The sequence below is a fragment of the Catharus ustulatus genome, chromosome 6, assembly GCF_009819885.2.
Source record: "Catharus ustulatus isolate bCatUst1 chromosome 6, bCatUst1.pri.v2, whole genome shotgun sequence".
NCBI lineage: Eukaryota > Metazoa > Chordata > Aves > Passeriformes > Turdidae > Catharus > Catharus ustulatus.
In genome coordinates, this window is record NC_046226.1 from 58198568 (window position 1) to 58217239 (window position 18672).

Sequence of the window (18672 nt, forward strand, 5' to 3'; positions counted from 1 at the left end):
ATCCGAGGCGCGGAGAGCGGCGGGCCGGGCTCGGAGGGCCGCGGGAGGCGCGGCGGGCGCGGCGCTGGCTGCGGTGCTGAAGGGGCGCAGCGCCCGGGGAGCGGCGCTGGCCGCGGTGCTGAAGGGGCGCAGCGCCCGGGGCGCGGCGCTGGCTGCGGTGCTGAAGGGGCGCAGCGCCCGGGGAGCGGCGCTGGCCGCGGTGCTGAAGGGGCGCAGCGCCCGGGGAGCGGCTCCGCGGCCGCACCTGGGGCAGCGCTGCGCGGGAGGGACCGCGGGCGGGGGCAGCGAGCGCGCCGAGCTCCGCGCCGCCCGTGCGTTCGGCCGGCGGCTCCGGGGACTTGGCAGCGTCTGCCCAGGGCGGCGAGCGCACCCCGCCCCCGCCAGCGCTGCAGCCGGGGACACGCAGAGCCGACGCTGCCTCGAAACGCTCCTGCACGGAAACCTCCGTCCCCGCCCTGCCGGGCATGGCTCTGCCTCCGCCCGCCGTTGCTGAACCCTGTGAGGCCGAGGAGAGTTTCTGACCGTGCCTGGCAACTCCGTGCTGCCGGGAACCCCGAGGGCTGCCTGCAGCGCGCTCCGACACCCCTCTCGCTGCCGCACACAGGCGCGCTCCCTCGCCCTTGCCCCCCCTCCCCGACTCCGCACGCCGTCTCAACCTCGCTCACACACACACGCGCGCACTCTTCCTCTCATTCTCCCTTTACCCGTAGGTGAACCGATAGCCACTGAATGAGGACGAAAAGTTAAGAGATTAAACCAATATGAACCATCGTTGCTCGTAGCAGTGCCGTATCCAGAGCAGAACATTATCCAGCGAGCATCCCCGCGGGAATGGAGTCGGTAAAACAAAGGATTTTGACTCCCGGCAAGGAGGGATTGAAGAATTTTGCTGGAAAATCGCTTGGTCAACTCTACAGGTAAGACAGATATCTCTTGTAGGCTTTTACTTCCCAGAAAAAAACTGGAAGCTTTTCTTTAGTGCCCGTTGCTGCAGGAGGTCGAATGCTTTGGGGAGGTTAGCGATGGCAGGGTCGGGAGCTGTTGCAATTCTGCTGGATGTAGTCTAGATCCTGGAAACTAGTACTGAAGCTGCTCAATATGGCACCCTCGTAACTTCTCTATCTGACTCGTAGATTGTGCCAGTAAAGATGTAGTAAAATATTACCCCACCTTTCTTCCACAAAAATAGGATCCCATCTTGAAAACATAATCAGGAGAGAGCAGCAACCTGTATTTTTGTTCCATCTTAATTTTGCAATGCACTCACAGGATCTTGCCCCCTGCCCTTAACAAATATATTTTTAAAAAATTCTGGTTTTGATTAGTCTTGTCCTTTGTGTAGTTCATCGTCAGATGAAGGTAAACATGAAGATGCATAAATAATTGATATCCTAACGATTTTTTTTTCTCCTGAAGCTGAAACATATAGAGGAATGTGTTTAATTATTTATCTACCTGCCTTTAGAAGCATCTGCTTGTCCTATAAATTATATACAGCTGCAATTGCTAAACTCAAAAGCATCACTCCTATATATTTCTGTGTGTAAAAAACATTGCTATCACCGTCGACCCTGTGCACAGAGATAAATAAGCCCAGATTCTTGCATACCTACGAAGGGCATGCACTAAAGTTCACACATCGTTCTCCATCCAATCTGGTGACTTTAGTGACCTCCACAACGTTTGAGTATAGTCTGTGAAATTCCGATAAATTTTCGATTGTACTGTCTGCTAGAAATTACTCCGAAATATTTGTTTTGGTATGGCGTGTGTTGTTAGTTTGGTTTAGGGTTTAGTTATTTGTTTGTTGTTGGGTTTTTTATGGTTTTTTGTTTTGGTTTTGGTTTTTGTTTGTTTGTTGGTGGTGGTGGTGTGTTGGTTTTTTTGGTTGTTTTTCCCGCCCCCCCCGAATTGCAGCTATAAAGTAACTGCGGATTTGTCTGCCATGGGTAGGTCACGTAAAAATCTTTTTTCCATACCTATGCGGCAGAGCTGGGCACAGACACCAGGCTGTTTCACAGCATGAGTCACAACTTCTGCTGCCATTTTAAGGGAAGGGGACATATCAGCGAAGTGATACAGACAAAATTAAGGCTTCCATTTTCATTAAGGCTTCCATTTTCATAGGAAGCGTACCATTAAGAAAAGCCAAAAGCAAAATTAAAGTCATCAACAATGCAATTGATTACCTACAGTTTTTTGCTATATTTAAATAATTTTCAATTGTTGAAAATTAATAATAATCAGAAAAAATAATCCAGAATAACTGCTTAAAATATAATTAAGGAAATAAACTTTTTTTCGTTCTTAAAGACTCTACAACATTTAAATAAAACCATTATCTCTGCTATTTGTAATCACACAGCGAATAATGGAGAAACGGTGCTTGTATTTTCCAGCAAAACTCCGTTTGAATTTACACCTCGACTAACAAATGCGTGATTTGTTAATCTTTTTCAGCTCACGGCAATTAAGTACTTTGTTTACTCTTCTTAGAATCGAAACAAGTTTCTTGCCTCTTACACATTGATTTCCAGTCTATTCCGAAGACAAGATGCTCATTCAGGGAGAAAACATTCCTACTCTTTATCCACACGAACGAATTTTGAACATAAACCCGAGGTGGTTTATTTTATTCACAACTTTAAGACATTTCTTAATGCCGCGATCTTTAAGCATGGAAATAATACGCCCAGAAAAGAAAAATCAGGAGAATTTCAGCTGAGTAGCTTTTGGAGAAAATCCCTGTTCTCCTGAACACGGATAACCTTTTAAGCCTTTTTCTGCTAATTGTTACCGCCCTATCAGCCGCATGAGTTAATCTGAAAGAGATGCTCCTCCGAATGAGAAAACGCTTCTACAGCAGAGGTGAGGGCAGTGGTTGTAGATTCCGGAGTGTCGGCAAATGGTCACGCATTTGCTTTTCAGGACGACATAATTGGTTAGCTTTTCTGGTTCTTAAATATCTCAGTGACTTCAGAAGAAGATTTAGGGATTCAGTATGGGACACTTGCTCTATAAAGCTGATTTTTCTTGCTACCGACACAGCATTTTAAAAGATTTTCCACAAAAACATAATAATAAAAAAAAATTAGAAGTTCTAAATAACCTTTTGTGATATTTTTCAGCTGATTGGAAATAGCTGCAAACAAACCTTTCCCTTTAGATTCCTTCAGATTGTTTTCTAGGAGACACGATTTTCAAGTAAAACAGAGAGTGAGGGCAAGGAGATAGCAGGTTTAACCTTCCCAGAACAGCTTTAAGGACTAAGTGATCACACACTCACAACGTGCAGCTGAGCACTGAGATCTTTGGGAAAGCCTTCTCCGGAGATGCAAATCCTCGGTCGTGTTTTCTTTCACTACATGTGACAGCCATTTTGCAAATCTAAAATAAATAGCAATATCGCCCTCTCCTCCTCCTCCTCCTCCTCGCTCCTCCTTCCCGTTTTTGTCTCTGAACATTTTTTTGTTCTCAGAACTAAAGCGAGGTGCACGCCTTGGTGTTTCTCATACAGCAAGGAGATGATAAAACCTCCAGAAGCCCGTTTCTGTTTCTGCGCCTCTTGGGCTGCCCAACATGGCGCCTCTGCAGTGGTTACAGATGATGTCTTCTTGATGCGTCCTACATATTTAAGCAGAAGTCTTTAATGATAGATGAGCAATTCTCAGCTAGAGCTCCTCCCTGGGCTGCTGCGGAGGGGTGGCGGGGGGAGTTGGGGATGACTAATCGTGACTCCCACAGGTCATTGCTGAAGAACAGTTGAAGGTGAATGGGAAGCAAGGAATAAATCCTCAAATCAATCTTCAAGCCAAAGGAGCGAGGGGAACGGGGAATTTAAGCCTCTAGCTCCCCGAAATAGTTGTGTCTTCAGACGGCCAGGCCTTGACTTTCCCTTCTTGTGTCGGGCAGAGTCCTAGAGAAGAGGCAGAAGCCCGGGGACACCATCGAGCTGACTGAAGATGGAAAGCCCATGGAAGTGCCCGAAAAGAAAGCCCCGTTGTGCGACTGTACCTGCTTCGGGCTGCCCCGGAGGTACATCATTGCCATCATGAGTGGACTGGGATTCTGCATTTCCTTCGGGATCCGATGTAACTTGGGAGTGGCCATCGTGGATATGGTCAATAACAGCACCATACACCGAGGAGGAAAAATTATTAAAGAGGTGGGAACCCTTCCCTCGTAAATCCCACATGCTCCCTGTAGAACTCGCAGTCAAACACCTCAACACAGGTGGGACGGGCTCTGAATGATTTCGCAGCATTTTCCCTCACCTGAGCCCCGATGCTCCCCAGTCCCGAGGCGGGCGGCCCCCCTCCCCCGGCCCGGCCCCGCCGCTGCCCTTCGAAGGACGGAAATCCCGTTCTTGGCGCAGAAACAATTTCTACCGATTATTTCTACTTTTCCGTTTCAGTTCCTAACCCTAATTTGCAGCATTATTGTGCGGACAATTCGCCCCCGCCCTGTCTTTTCCACTTGAAAAACGGAGATAGTTCCTAAAACAAACGTAGGGGATGGGAGAAGGGGTGCACCTCTCCTTAAAAGAGACGGAGAGGCTTTGCAGGAATGTTTGAAAAGACCAGGGCGAATTTGCTTTGACAAAAGGCGTTAAATTATAAGAGCCGTTTTAGAGCGAGATAAAGTGTGGTGCGAAAGATGTGACAAATGGAGTCTTAAACACCCAAAGGCACAGACAAACGCCTTGCGGCTTGCTGCCCTCACAGGCAAGAGGTGAGTGCGGGCTGTGCGTCCCCGCAGGGCTGTGTCTGAGCCGGGGTCCCGCGGCTCCCAGCGCTGCCCGGCTCTGCCCTGCCTGGCCCCGATCCGTGCCTCGGTCGAGCGGCTCAGGGCACACAGAGTTCCCCTACCCCTCTGGTTCTATTGCTGCTGCTGCGTTTGTTGTGCTGATCTAGCGGGCAGTCCGAGCGCTTGCCATGGGGGGCAGGGGCAGAGCCCAGAGCCGGCAGCGGAACCCCTTCTACTGCACTGCGGGTGAAAGCTCTGAAGTGGCACAATTACAGCCTTCCTCTTGTCTTTCTCTTTTTCTGTCCCGGTCCCTTGCATTGGAAGAAAGCGAAGTTTAATTGGGATCCTGAAACAGTTGGCATGATCCACGGCTCTTTTTTCTGGGGATATATAATCACCCAGATCCCCGGAGGGTACATCTCATCTCGGCTGGCAGCAAACAGGTAAAGCGCCTAAATAGCACCAGAGCCCGGTCCGAGCCCGAGCGGGGGGTGCGGGGCTGAGCTCCGACCATCGGGGCTCCCCTGCATCCCTCCAACTCAACCCCCGCTCAAAGGCAGCGCCTTGGGAAGGGAAGGACCGTTTGAGTGCGATCCGGGAACTCCACTGTGATGGTGCATTGCTCACCCTCCTTCAAGCAACGCCCTGGTTTTGTGGGGGATATCTCGTGTTGGTTTCCTTTTCCTTTAGACAGTCACTGAAGGAGGTTGTGGCAACGATACTCAAACAACACCTATTCAGAGACAAATTCAAAGATTCATTATTTCATCAAAGCTTGAGATATTTTTTTTTCCCTATGAGTGAATTAAAGTATTTCGTGATTTTTGTTTTAATGAAAAGGAAAACCGTCAGCAGGATTTTTTCATTAAAGCATAAATGAATTTAGAATGGTCGAAAAACATGTTTAAATGAGACTTCCACAATGAAAAGGAAGTGCAGATGGTCTGGGGACTTAAGGTCTCGTTTCTATGGTGTCTGGCAATTTTTCAAGCACCCAGGGTGCGATTCTACCTGTTAATTAGATCCACTGGGTATTCGAGACACATGAGGCTTTCACATTCATGCTTAATGCCACAGGCTCATCGTTTGCAGAGGCAACAAAGGTCCTAGTGCCACTCTTCAAACCGGTACCGCACTAAGTGCAAATGGATACTAAACTCAGCCACATATACCTTTAACTCTTCTCAGGAGTGGGCAATACTAAGGGTAGGCCTTAATGGGGTAGGGTAGGATGGGCAGAGAGGTTTAGCCTGACGAGCAAGATGGCTTATGAGTGCTTGAGACTGAGAGGAAGGAGAGAGTGTGGCTAAAAGCAAAAAATGGTCTCCTCAAGATAAAAAGCTTTTAGAAAGATCTATAGTAGAAATGAGTATTTACAAACGGACAGATGCTCTGTAAGTGAGAAAACACTAATATTCAGAATGTAAAAGGCTTTTTCAAATATCCATGAATAGCTATTAACAACTATTTGCAGCAAAGGACTATTTGTCTTTTCTCCCTCCTTTAATCATTTTTGCATCTTTACACACAGTCTGTAACTCCTCAGGATTAATTGGAGTTTTGGTAGAGTAAAGGCTGCAGAATCTGACCTAGAGAATCAAAAGCTGTCTTTATTCACCCAAACAACATCAGAAAAGCCATTTGAACCAATTCAGATGTAAAGTGATGCAACTACAGAGATTTGCAAGACAATGGTGGGGACATTGCCAGGAAAAGTCAGTAGTAGAAGCACACAAGTTGACAGGTTCGAATCAGATTTTTAACTTCTTCACAAACATTTACATTTGTGTCAATAGCTGAGGACTACTCCAGTTAAACTGGGCGTATTTTATCTACTTAGATATTATTCCTGTGGAAGCACTTTGTACCTCAGGTGTATTGTATCATTCCCAGGCATCTCTCTGCCTATATATTCTGTAGGAAACCCAGGTTGCTTGTTAATGCCCCAAGTGGTGTGATGAAACCCCTTATTTTCTTTTTGTTTTTTACAAACAAGTCAATGACTGTAATTGTCATAAATGTCTCGCTGAGTGGGATCTTCAGCCAAGTGGGACTAGAGACATATCACAAGCTTTCATCATGATGCTCTACTAAAGTAATCCATGTAATCCTAGAATGTTTATTTTTCTTTATCTAGTGAAATTAATGTATTTACGTCAATGACGTTGACCTTGGATTTTTGTGGATAATTGGACGCCTTCATATTAGTATGGGTGTTAAAAAATTAGAGATTGCTTTAGAGATCTTTAATTGCTTCTAAAATGACAGTATAAAGTGATGCCTAGTGAAAGAAACAGCAAGAACTATGTATTCAGGATACATGTATATGAAAGATTACTAGGAGATAATCTGGTTGTAAGTATGCAAGTAATTCCACTGGAAAAATCACTTGGTATAAGTGTATGCTTTAGTCCTCTGAAAAGAGATTACAAGAATCAATCAGCAATTGACAACCATACAAATTTTAAAAAGCTTAAACAGTAACAATAATGACTACCCACCACTCTTCCAAGCAGAGAAATTATGTGATAGGTTTTTTTCATTGGGTTTTAAATTCCTTTGTTTTAGCTATTGTGAAATATTTGCACTAGAGGGATAATCAAGAAAAATATTAGAGATAATCAAGTGTTAAGGACTGTTGCCATAGTGAATTTCAGGCTATGTGGTCCTGTAAGTAACACATGTTTTGGTTTTAATCTAGAAATTTAATAATTTAATTCAAATTAATATTCTCTGTTTCACATTCGTGCTACTTTGGCTGTCTGTGAATAAACTACCTGCTGTGCTGTCACACACATATGGAAAGGTGTGAAACTGTACTCAGTTTTATCACCTCATCTCAAGATAATTTGAATATCATTATATTTTAAACTTCCGATGCATCCTTTAAATATTCTTTATGTTGGAAATCTGTAACAAAACCCTTGCCCTACTAAAAGCAGTTCTAAAATGCTGTGGCAGTATTTCCTCACTGATTTCCTAAGTGAACTGTTTAAATATTTACTGTAAATCAGGAAAGATTCTTTGAAATTAATACAGCACTGTTAGATATTCAATTCCCTATGCAGTTATATATTTAAAATAGAAATTCCAGTTTTGACTGCATGTGCCAAGCATTTTTTTCAAAAGTAAATCTGCAATAATCACAGACTATTTTTTATAAAACAAAGCTGAGGCACCATTTTATCTCCTTTGTGTATACTCAAACATTAGAACCTGCTAGCATAAAGAGACACAAAGGGCAGAATAGAAGGCCAGTTTTCTAAAAATTAAGATCACCTATGGTAATGACATATATTTATTATCTGTCAAAGCTCAAATCCTGGCATTATTAACATTAAAAAATGTAACTACATGACTATACTACACTTCTCTACAATGTAATTATCTCTCATTTATGTTGGACTCTTAATCATTGTCATTCTAACCTGAATGAAATTATACAAATTAACATTTCACTTCAAATTAATCTTTGTTTCTCAAGTGCCATTCTTCTTGTTACTAAAGGCTAAATCCTTCTTCCCAGCAAGTAATCTGATAGGATTATTTGTGTGAATAAAATGAATGATATTTCAGACAACTGTCAGTGCATCTTGTGTCAGAGTCTCACAGATTTTCACTGAAACTGTCATTAGCATGTCAGGGAAATCAGAATCTCTCTAACTCAGCCTTAATGGCAACAAGAATAAAAATTTAAGGTAAAGTATGGATTTATAAATACAAACAGAAAAATGTCCCAGAAATTCACATCTTTACGTTTCTCTATTTTAAAAAAGAGACGTTTTTCCATTCTTTTAGTAGGTAGGCATGTTGTGTGTTTCCTGATTTGCAAATAATGATTAATTCACAGTGTGAGTAGGGGATTAGTGGATGATTAAACAAGTGCCAACTTCTGAACTTCTGAGGTCTTAAACTGACCTTGCATTGTGAGGGAAACCCCCCTAGAGCTACACTTGGCAACCCCACCTTTCATATTCAGTAAAAGATCCTGCAGATTGAGCTGGTGTCTGATCCCTGGCACTGATGTGGGGCTCATGTGTTTCCAGGCAAAGAAGCCAATATTGCACAAAAACCCCCAAGATGAATTTTGTCACCCTACTGCATTGCAGACTCTTTTAAGTACCAGTCTTTACAAGAAGGGGACTGGGGAAACTGGTGGCTGGTACTGCTGCTCCCTCTGCCATATGTTTCAGGGTCCTTCCATTTTTCTGCCATGAATGATGAAGCTGTTTTCACAATTTAATGATGCAACAAGGGATTTAGATGGGGGTTTTGCTTGATAAAAGGGGGCCTCAGATGTGTGACAAAAATTAATAATGTATCCAAGCCCTTATTATACTAGATTAGATGGCGGGAGGTCGACTTTTACATATTAATGCTTCATGAAGGGTTTATAATAGGATTTAGTATGAAGAGTACAGAGCACATCCCCCTCCTCCCATAAACACATATGAATGAAAATAATCTGCTTTATCTCTATTTAAGAAAGCCAGATAAAGCTGTTTTACTATGATTTCTGGCCACAGACTATTTTTAAAGGAAGTTTGGTTTTAAGCACTTCTCCTATGAAGCATGTTCAACCTAGGACTTGGGAGTAAGTGTTCATCTCTAATGGCAAAGGTAGATTATTCTCTCTGGTTTTTTGGGCAGCTGAGTTCATGTGCCACTCCAATATTCATGGCATAATCCCAGTTCTGTTAGCCTTGTGCTGTTTTGTGCAAATTAAGGGCCCAGTTCAGAAAAAAACCACTACATTCTGCCTGTCATTTAGGAAAACATAAATTGTCAGGATGAGCATTTCACAGGGATATGCTTACAGTAGAGGGTCAACAGAGTAATCAGGAAACTAGCCTGTACTAGACAAAAGTCAGATTGACTATATATGCCACAGAATAGCTAAATAGTGTCTCCCCATAATGGCCTCAGTTCCACTTAGTTGATTTGAAATGTGTAAACATAAGTAAAAGTTATCCCAAGAAGGGTTATCAGTGTAATTACAGACTGAAAAAGACAACTAGACTATGACAAATATTATCAGGAGTATTTAGCTTACAAAGGAGATGAACAAGTGAAATGATAGGTATATAATTTAAAAAAAAAATCATTACATGTAGTGTAAGTCTTCCAAATTAGTGGCTACTCATGGTTTTCAGTCAAGGAGGTGAGTATCAAAAACAGCTGAAAATGCATGGAGAACAGCTGAAAAAATGAAAAAAAAAAACACTATTCTCAAGCAAAAATAATATTTTTAGAGTTAGTAAAAGCATCGTTTATATTTACATACATTGGAAGGAGGTAAACCATCATTAGTGGTGTTTAAATTTTAGCTTTCAGGGCACCTCAGGCAAGAGTGTTATAGGCTAAACTGTTATTTTCTCTAGTACAGAGAAGCAGTTGTATAACACTCCGTTGACAAATGTGGAATTTTGGAACCAATTGAATACAGAAGGGAAGTAATCCTCAAGACAGAAAATGCAGAGAACCAAGTTTATCTTTGACAAAATTTTTCAGGACTAAATAAAAAATTTTCAGAACTTAGCCCTCCTTGTTGAGATATAAGAGTAGGGCTACGTTTGAAATTTGAGCTTATTTTTGCATTCCATCCTCCACTGACAAAAATTCTTTGAAATCATTATCTGTGTAAAATTCACTACACAGTTTATGGAAAATTGCACCAGATACTTTCAGAGAATCCTAGAATGGTTTGGGTTGGAAGAGAATTAAAGATGACTCAATTTGAATTTCCATGTCATGACACCCCTTTCAGAACAAGTTGATAAAGAAACTTATTTGTTAGGATTTTATCATCCAGATAGAATGCTGTCAGATAACTTTACTCAAACTTCTTTTCCAATCCTGAGTTTACACGAATCCTTGCTGCATTAGCAGTGGTAGCTAATAAATAAAAGTCTCTGAAACAAAACCAGGGATGCTTCTGACCATTAGTTGCAGGCACTCTGTGCAACAGGTATCTTTAATCACCTCTACTTGCTTTGTTACTTCACCCCAAAACAAGCTGTACACTGGGTTTGACACAACAAAATGTTATCTAGGTTGGTTGCATAAAAACACTAATGTCACAGTTTCACTTTTCTCTGAAGGAATCTGCCTTTGCTCTGAGCAGTCCTGACACAATCAGCTGTAACATGTGGCCCATGTATCAGAAAACATTCCAAAAAGCAGTATAGATGTCCAGCTTTTGAGCCCACCACCTAGTAGTTATTGTCCCAAATAACTCCACAAAGCATTTTAAAATTAATCCTTCAGATGATTCCTTTGATAAGAGTGCTATATATCTCTAAATCAACAGAGGCAGTTGAACCACAGCCTAAGCCTGTGTGTGTTGGTAAGGTGATTTGAATGAGATTGTCCTGGTTTGAAACATTGTCTAGCAGATAACACATTTAAAGACCAAGCTGTCTTAAAGCTAATGAGCTAGAAGGAATGAGTCAGAGCTTTATCTAGACATACAGATACCATGAGTTGTAAAATGAAACCACAGGTTGAGAGATTCCCCGGTTGAATTCAGACGGGAAAGAGAGAGGATTGGTAGAGTGAGCAAGTGAATGAAGAAAAAAAGCAGAGAAGGTGTAGAGGATTTGATTTGCTTAGTGATGCAAAAGATAGAAGATAGAATTGCAGTTGTGGAAACTGAAGAGATTAAAACCATTAAAATAAAAAAGCATGGGTAGAAGACATATACTAGATACATGAAGTAAAAAGTTGTAAAGGAAAAACCACTACTAAGTTGGGCAAATGTTTATAACTTCCCAGATGGAACTTGATCTGCTTATGAAAGGATAATGTAATGCGCTTGCTGGTAAGAACAACAATTTGAATTTAATGACCCAGGATTCTTTTACATTCAGCATCAATTCCAATGATGCTGTCTTCCAACAGTGCCCAAGTTTTTATAAAATACACATTGACATATCTAAAAATAGGTCAGCAAACAAGCAATGGAAGGTGCAGTCTGAAAATTGTTTGGAGTGCTGGTATGAGTCAGTGGCATCAGCGGGGTTTGAAGAAGGCAGAAAGCGAAAGGACTTTGCATTGCTGATACACATCAACTTAATATCTGCATGGCATTCACACCGGTGCTCCATCCAATCCCTTGTATCATCTGTTTTGCCAAATGTCTCAGGAATATTTTGGGATTTTTTGATCTTCCAACCTGGCAGATCAAACCATAGCAAATTCAGGTCATCAAAATATACATGTTCTGTGTCAAAGTCTTAGAAGGTCCTCATCACACCTAATATGGGTAGAGACAGGCTTTGTAAGGAGAGAAGTGTTAGGTGTCAGTTAACCCCTGAAATCTCTACATATTCAAAGAAGAATCTAAGTTTAAAAGTTGATTACAAACTGACATTGCCAGCAACATTTGCAGAAGAAAATCTTCTGAAAAGCTGCTGTAAGCCCACAGGTAGCCCGTCTTGCTTCTTCCTAGACATTACATTTTACTGGAAAGAAATGAAGCATTTAATACAGCACTGAGCCATGCAGCTCCTCTAAAACAAAAAATTATTTGGGTTGTATAAAAATATAACTTAAGAATGTCTATGTTGTGTTACCAGCCTTTGCAGGAGAAGGTGTGTCACAGATTAAAGACAGTAGGTAGAATCAAAGTAAAAAAATGCATTTTAGAAATCTTGAGCTGACAGAATAGTCTAAAAAGTCACATTCTGTGATACACATTCTGCTGCTCAGAGCTACTGCTGGACTAGGATTCTCCCAAACAAGTACTGTTCAAGAAAGAATAGCAAAGGAGAGTCAAAACCTAGCTTAAGATTTCATATGTTTCATAAAATAAGTTTTTGTTCGACATATTTCTTGTGATTTCTGTAAGGAAGATGGCAAACCAACTCACAAGCTTGAATCCAAATAAATTTCATTTATTTTATGGTGGCAGATTTTTTTCATCTAATCTTTAAACAAGGTTGGGAAAATTTCACAAGAATCCTTATGTTGTCAATCCTCTTTATTTTCTACCCTTACCTAACAAATTTGTCACTATGAGTAGGGAAAATGTTTTATCACTGCTTACAAATCAAGTATTTGGTCAATACACATACTTCATCCAATGAAAATAATGTTCTCTAGAATATGTTCAATATTCATATAAAAATGTCAAATGCAGAAGTTTTTCAGAAAAGAACATGGGTTACATTTTCCATAGGTTCCTGTTTAGAGTCAGAATTAACTAATTTGTAATATTTTGAATTTAATTTATTGTAGTGGTGCAAAATGCTTTTGCACACACCCTAGAGAACTAAAAAATAATCAAACTTTCCTATTCAGTAGATACATCTTCCATGAAATGATGATTGATGGCAATTTGGAGGGAAAAATTATTCCTAAAAAAAACTAGTCCTGATTAATTTTCTATGGAAGCCATTGAATACTTTGTATATTTTCATATTTTCAAATGTAAATCTGTTAAAATACACACGATGTTTTGTAGTTGTAAGTGACCAAGACTTACTGTTCTTTATTTATTTTGAATTTTAATGTATTTATGTTAATAATTCACTGACACAGCATATATTTACACATCTTAAAACTACAGCATTTTCCTGTTTAAATAAATATTTAAAAATCAGTTTTAAACATAAAGAGTTACTTTTAAATTTTTTAAAGGACAAATTTAGCTGAGGTACTTCATATGCTTTAGAAAAGACACATTTGTTATGTATAAGTTTGATTTTCTTGAGGTGACTTTACTTATTCAGAGAATAGAGACATTGATAATTGTGGAATTGTGGAATTTGTCAAATATATTTAAAATTGACATAAATAAAAATACAGGGGACTCAGATGAGGAGTTGATTCCGCCACATACACATTTATGAATTCATTGCAGCAATTTTCATTCCCAGTCACTAGGGTAAAAGGATGCCTCTAACCAGGACCCCTTACTTTCAGATATCCTATATGTAATGTTATATGTCATCCATCTGGCACTCAGCACTTGAAGTGCACTGTGCTCAGCTCACTTTTTGTGCTGACACTGCGTCCAGCTGAGTAACAATATCTGTGACACACTGCAGAATGCTCATGTAATGTGAATTGCCTGACAAAGGTAGATGACAGCAGTGCTGCTGCACAGATGCAGAGATCAGAAATCCAGAGATGAAAATAAAGAGAAATGTTCAAAAGAGAAAATTGAGCCAATTGACTTGAAGCCCAAATAGATTAATTTCACCTGCAACCTCATTCCATTCTAAGCACTTCTCCTGAGTTGTTATAGTAATTTTCTTTCTCTTCTCCCATCTAAAATATCTTGCATTCAAATATGATTTTGCTATTATTATGACTTATATTATAGGAGATTAAGTCACAGTTCATGACCATTGAGGCCAATACCAGCAAAACACTGAAGATCGATGTTAGATGCTGATTTTTGGGACTGAGTCTACTCAGTCTAGAAATGGAAATAGATAAGTAAAGCATAATTTTTTGTTTCAGGACTGCTTCTGGTCCACTTATGAGGACCAGAATTTATTGGGCTTTTGCCCCTCTCCTTGACATATTACTACATTTATTGTCTTCTTCTGTATATGGGTATTTTCTTCCAGATATAGTTGCACAGTTGCTGATTTTGAGTCAGAAATGAATTTTTTTTGCAAGTCTAGGGGCTGCTGTAGACATAGTATGACATTTTAATTCCATCCTAATGCAAGGGCCAAGAATTACGGCAGTACCATTGGTCTCACCTGCTTTATCTCTGTGATATTTCTCTGCAATTTTCCCAGAGTTTACCTTCAATCTGCCAAAGCTCATAGGTTTTGCCATGGCATTAAAATGTTTTTTTGGGGTTTGTAGTGTGCCCAGAATCAAATGGATTTTCAAGGATACTTGTGAATGAAAGTGCAGCCACATGGATTTCCTAGGTTGGCTCACTCCAGAGCCCAGCTGTGGAAACACAACTGAGGAAAGGTAGAACAGGGCATAGCAGCTTTAAATCTGTGTGTCCAATAAGGGCCACACCTCTCCATTCAGTGTGATATCAGAATATCTAGAGGGGAAACAAATACTTTTATAAAAATGCAGTGGGGTGTGGAGAGGAATGAGCACTCCTAAACAAGCTGGAAACTGTGTTTTGCAGGGAACTCTTGTCTGTCTGAGAATGAACATTAAACATCAAGGCTTACAACAATAGAACACCACACACATTCAATTTGCCATGAAAACATAAGAAATCTAAGCTTTCTAACCCATTGCTGGAGCTAACATTGTAGAAAAATTGAGAAAGATGTAAAAATTAAACCTAAAGGAACATAAATCACTAGCTTAATAGACAGAAAAAAATGTAAGCAGAAAAAAAAAGGATTATGCAATTTGAGGGTTTGATGTGTGAGTCAGCAAAATAGTTCAGAAATGCCCTAGGAACAATCAGAATGTTCCATCTCCCAATTAAATATATTCAAATGTGAGCTGAATTCAAATATATTTTGGTTGACTGTTGCTCAAAATAATTTTTACTTGATCTAAATAATAATAATAATAATGGTAATAATGGTATTAATGGTAATAATGGTAATAATGGTAATAATGGTAATAATAATAATAGTAATAATAATAATAAATATTGCTAAGTGAGATATTTAAAGCAATAAACCAGTAAGTTTTTACAAAAAACAGGACTGTATCACAATATTTTGTTTGGTAGAATTTAGTATTTGTGGAAATAAATGAAAGAAGATTAAAGAGCACAAAGGAGAAATACTTATGATATTTATCATTGCACGCATTTGCATTGAGAGATGTAAAGCAAATATAGAAATATTTATTTGCTCTTGATTAAGAGTTATAGAGGAAATGGAATCACTAAAGTAGCCATTCATGACATCACTTTCAATAGGGATTCACAAAAGTAATTTAAAAAGCCATTTCTTGCAAAAATCCTAATGTAACTATAACTTCTACTTTCAAATCCTTAGATTTTTTTTGGGAAATCATTCTTATCAACCACGGTTCAGAGAGAGAATTGACTCACAATTGATGCTGTGGAATTACTTCATCATCTTCACCCTGATATAACAGAATATTTTCCAGTATTTGTGTGTCTAAATAAAGGCAGGAAGAAGCATGTCTCTGATGATTCCTTCAGTTACATTTTCCTTTGTTTTATAGAAGGAACAGACTCAAGGAAACAGCTTCTCTTTAGTAAACATGAGAGCAAAAGCAATTCTGGGAAACCCAGCTTTCAACTGTGTGCAAATAGAAGCTGATTTCAGATACAGGATTAAAAAACTAGAGTAAATTTCCTTGAAGAAACAGTTAACTGCTGCAACAATTTTGTAAATCTCATCCTTAAAAAGAGATGGCATTTTTAAATATTATATCTTCATGTGATTTTAACAGGACAAGACACCATTGGAGTTTATGTGAACATAAGGGGGCATTAAATGGTGTGGAAATGAAGTGCATGTAGTTTTGGAGTAGAAACTTACACATAAAGAAATCAAGAGTAGAAGACAATTTAGGTCAAAATGGACCTCATAGTGCAACACAATCATGTGGCCAGTCAGTCCCAGCAAATGTATTGAACATGCTGACAAGTAAAGCCAGAAATATGCTGTACAGACAGCTAAATGCTCTTTAACTTGAGTTGGAGATCAAAGGGAACACAATGAGGAGACAAGATTAAGAGCTGTTTAGCAAAGCTTCCTTACCATGCCCTTTATTTTGTGTCAATGAAAAGTGGCACATATTCATTTTGCTATCTGAAGATTTGCTTCAGACTGTGATTCTAATACAGAATGTGGAATATTGTGTCTTTGAGGAGAATTTTCATCCATCTTCTTTAGCCAAAGTATCCTGCCTCTCTAGCCTAAGGTGTATTTCTCACTGACTTATGGAACTGTACCAGTTTCTGAAGAACACAAATGAAGGTCAAAGGTTTCTGTCAAATCAGTTCCACATCAGATACCATGATGTCATATGTCATCAGATTTATATTTACATTATATAGCTTTTTGCAAAAAAAGACACAATAATACTGAAGAAAAGGTTTCCTCCTACAAGAGGTGGATATTAATTGAATCAAAAATTCAGTCAAATCAGTGGAATTGAAAATGAGTCACCACTTCATACATTTATTTAGACTTTGTAATGTGCTTTATTTGAAGTTAGGATGCTGTGGAATCAAAATGAGCAATTTTCAGTGAGTAGCCTCTGAAAAAAACAAAGTAAGAATGATTTCTTTTCTACGGACATGTGTTTCCGTATTGAGTGACTTGTGTCTAAGAAAATCCCAGCTCTAAAATTCTTCCTGATGCTTTTGGTGTGTATGAAAGTGGATTTTCTTCTGCTTTGTAAGGAGTAAATGCATGGTGTCACTTTCTTACAATTAAAGCACATGAGAAACCATTTTAGAGACCATCACTTTTAGCAAACCATTTGGAGACGAGTTCTAATTTTATTTCCAGAGCGGGGAGAACTCAGATTTGGTTGAAATTAATGTGAAAATTAAAGTAAAGTGGGTGTTTATAGGGAAAGTAATATCTATAGCTGTGATTGCATAAGATATATTTTCTTAGGAAATTATGCTAAATAGATGAATACACCCATGCTTGGCCTGGGTCTTACGAGACAGATTATTACACTAGATGGAAGTAGACACTTACTCAGTCCAGTCAGTATATTCCCCATATAAAGAACCCAGGTTGGGTTTACTTATTTATCTATACTGATAGATGAGCGTAACTAGAACAAGTTAATTGAAACAATGCTGAAGTCATTTACTTTCGCTTTTTTCCCACCTTTGCAGAGTATTTGGTGCTGCTATACTGCTGACATCTTCCCTCAACATGCTAATACCATCTGCAGCCAGGGTGCACTACGGATGCGTCATCTTCGTTAGGATCTTGCAGGGCCTTGTAGAGGTATGGAAAATTTATAAAATAACTAGTAAATGTGAGAGATGTTTGTTAGCCTTTAACTAGCAATTGTAGCTTTGGAAGGAAGAGAGAAATTGTTTCAAATTGATTACTGATTTTGAGTATAAAGGATTTCAATGTATGAATTATAGCTTCTTGATTTTCCTTCAGCTATAAAATTTCACGGCAAAGTATTCTCTGGCTGAGAAGCCAGTGGGATATACATTTAGCACTGATGTTTCATTAAACTCCTATACTGCATAAGGCTTATACTGGTGTAATTCTCAACAGTTACTTGCTGGTCAGCATCACAGAATAAGTATATAATAAAAACCTAAGTCCTGACTATGCCATGTTTTTGTTGGAGTGAATAAGAGATCTGTCATAATTTAAAAGAGGAAAAAACTAACTGAGCCTCTTCCCCTTCCCCTTCCCCTTCCCCTTCCCCTTCCCCTTCCCCTTCCCCTTCCCCTTCCCCTTTTCATTGACGGCTGGTTCTTTGCTCCTAAGGCCCACAAAACTTTAACTGCTTTTAACCAGTGTAGTTTATAGCATTAAAAGATTCCAAAAAATCTGTGCAAAAAGTGCCTGAAATTTAGGTGACTGTCAACCAATTTCTTAAAGTGTATGTGTATAAATCTGGATCCCTTCCTGGAAAGTGATTTGCAGGCACAGAAAGGCATTTTGCACTGCAAAGATGAGAGGAAGAGAAGCAAGTGAATAATTAATTACACAATAAAATAGCTAGTGTAGACTCACATATCTCCAATACTGTTCAAAGGAATTGTGAGTGCAAAAGATTCCAAACACGATTTTTGAAGAAGGTTTATGATAAATAATGACAATCTTAAGGTTACATCTTTAAATATTTTAGAAAAACCTGGAAAAATACTGAAATTAGCAGAAAACTGGTTACAGGGTCTTCTTTCAAAACAGAAGTGATTTTACAATTTTCTGCATATTGAGGCTCATCCTGTCAATATTTGTGAAACCCTCAGTAAGTGCAAATGGTATTGATTTTTATACTTTTTGCAGAGGAAAC

The 18672-nt window shown here is 39.5% G+C and overlaps 1 protein-coding gene across 1 annotated transcript in view; it reads left to right on the forward strand.

Annotated features, from left to right (window-relative positions):
• The first annotated feature begins 374 nt into the window (after positions 1 to 374).
• Positions 375 to 18672, forward strand: part of SLC17A6 (solute carrier family 17 member 6) — a 28705-nt gene continuing 10407 nt past the window's right edge. The window contains exons 1-4 of the mRNA XM_033061854.2: positions 375 to 917; positions 3913 to 4165; positions 5071 to 5189; positions 17522 to 17636. Coding sequence (XP_032917745.1) covers positions 832 to 917; positions 3913 to 4165; positions 5071 to 5189; positions 17522 to 17636 — 573 coding nt within the window. The 5' untranslated portion in view covers positions 375 to 831. The remainder of the gene's footprint in view (positions 918 to 3912; positions 4166 to 5070; positions 5190 to 17521; positions 17637 to 18672) is intronic.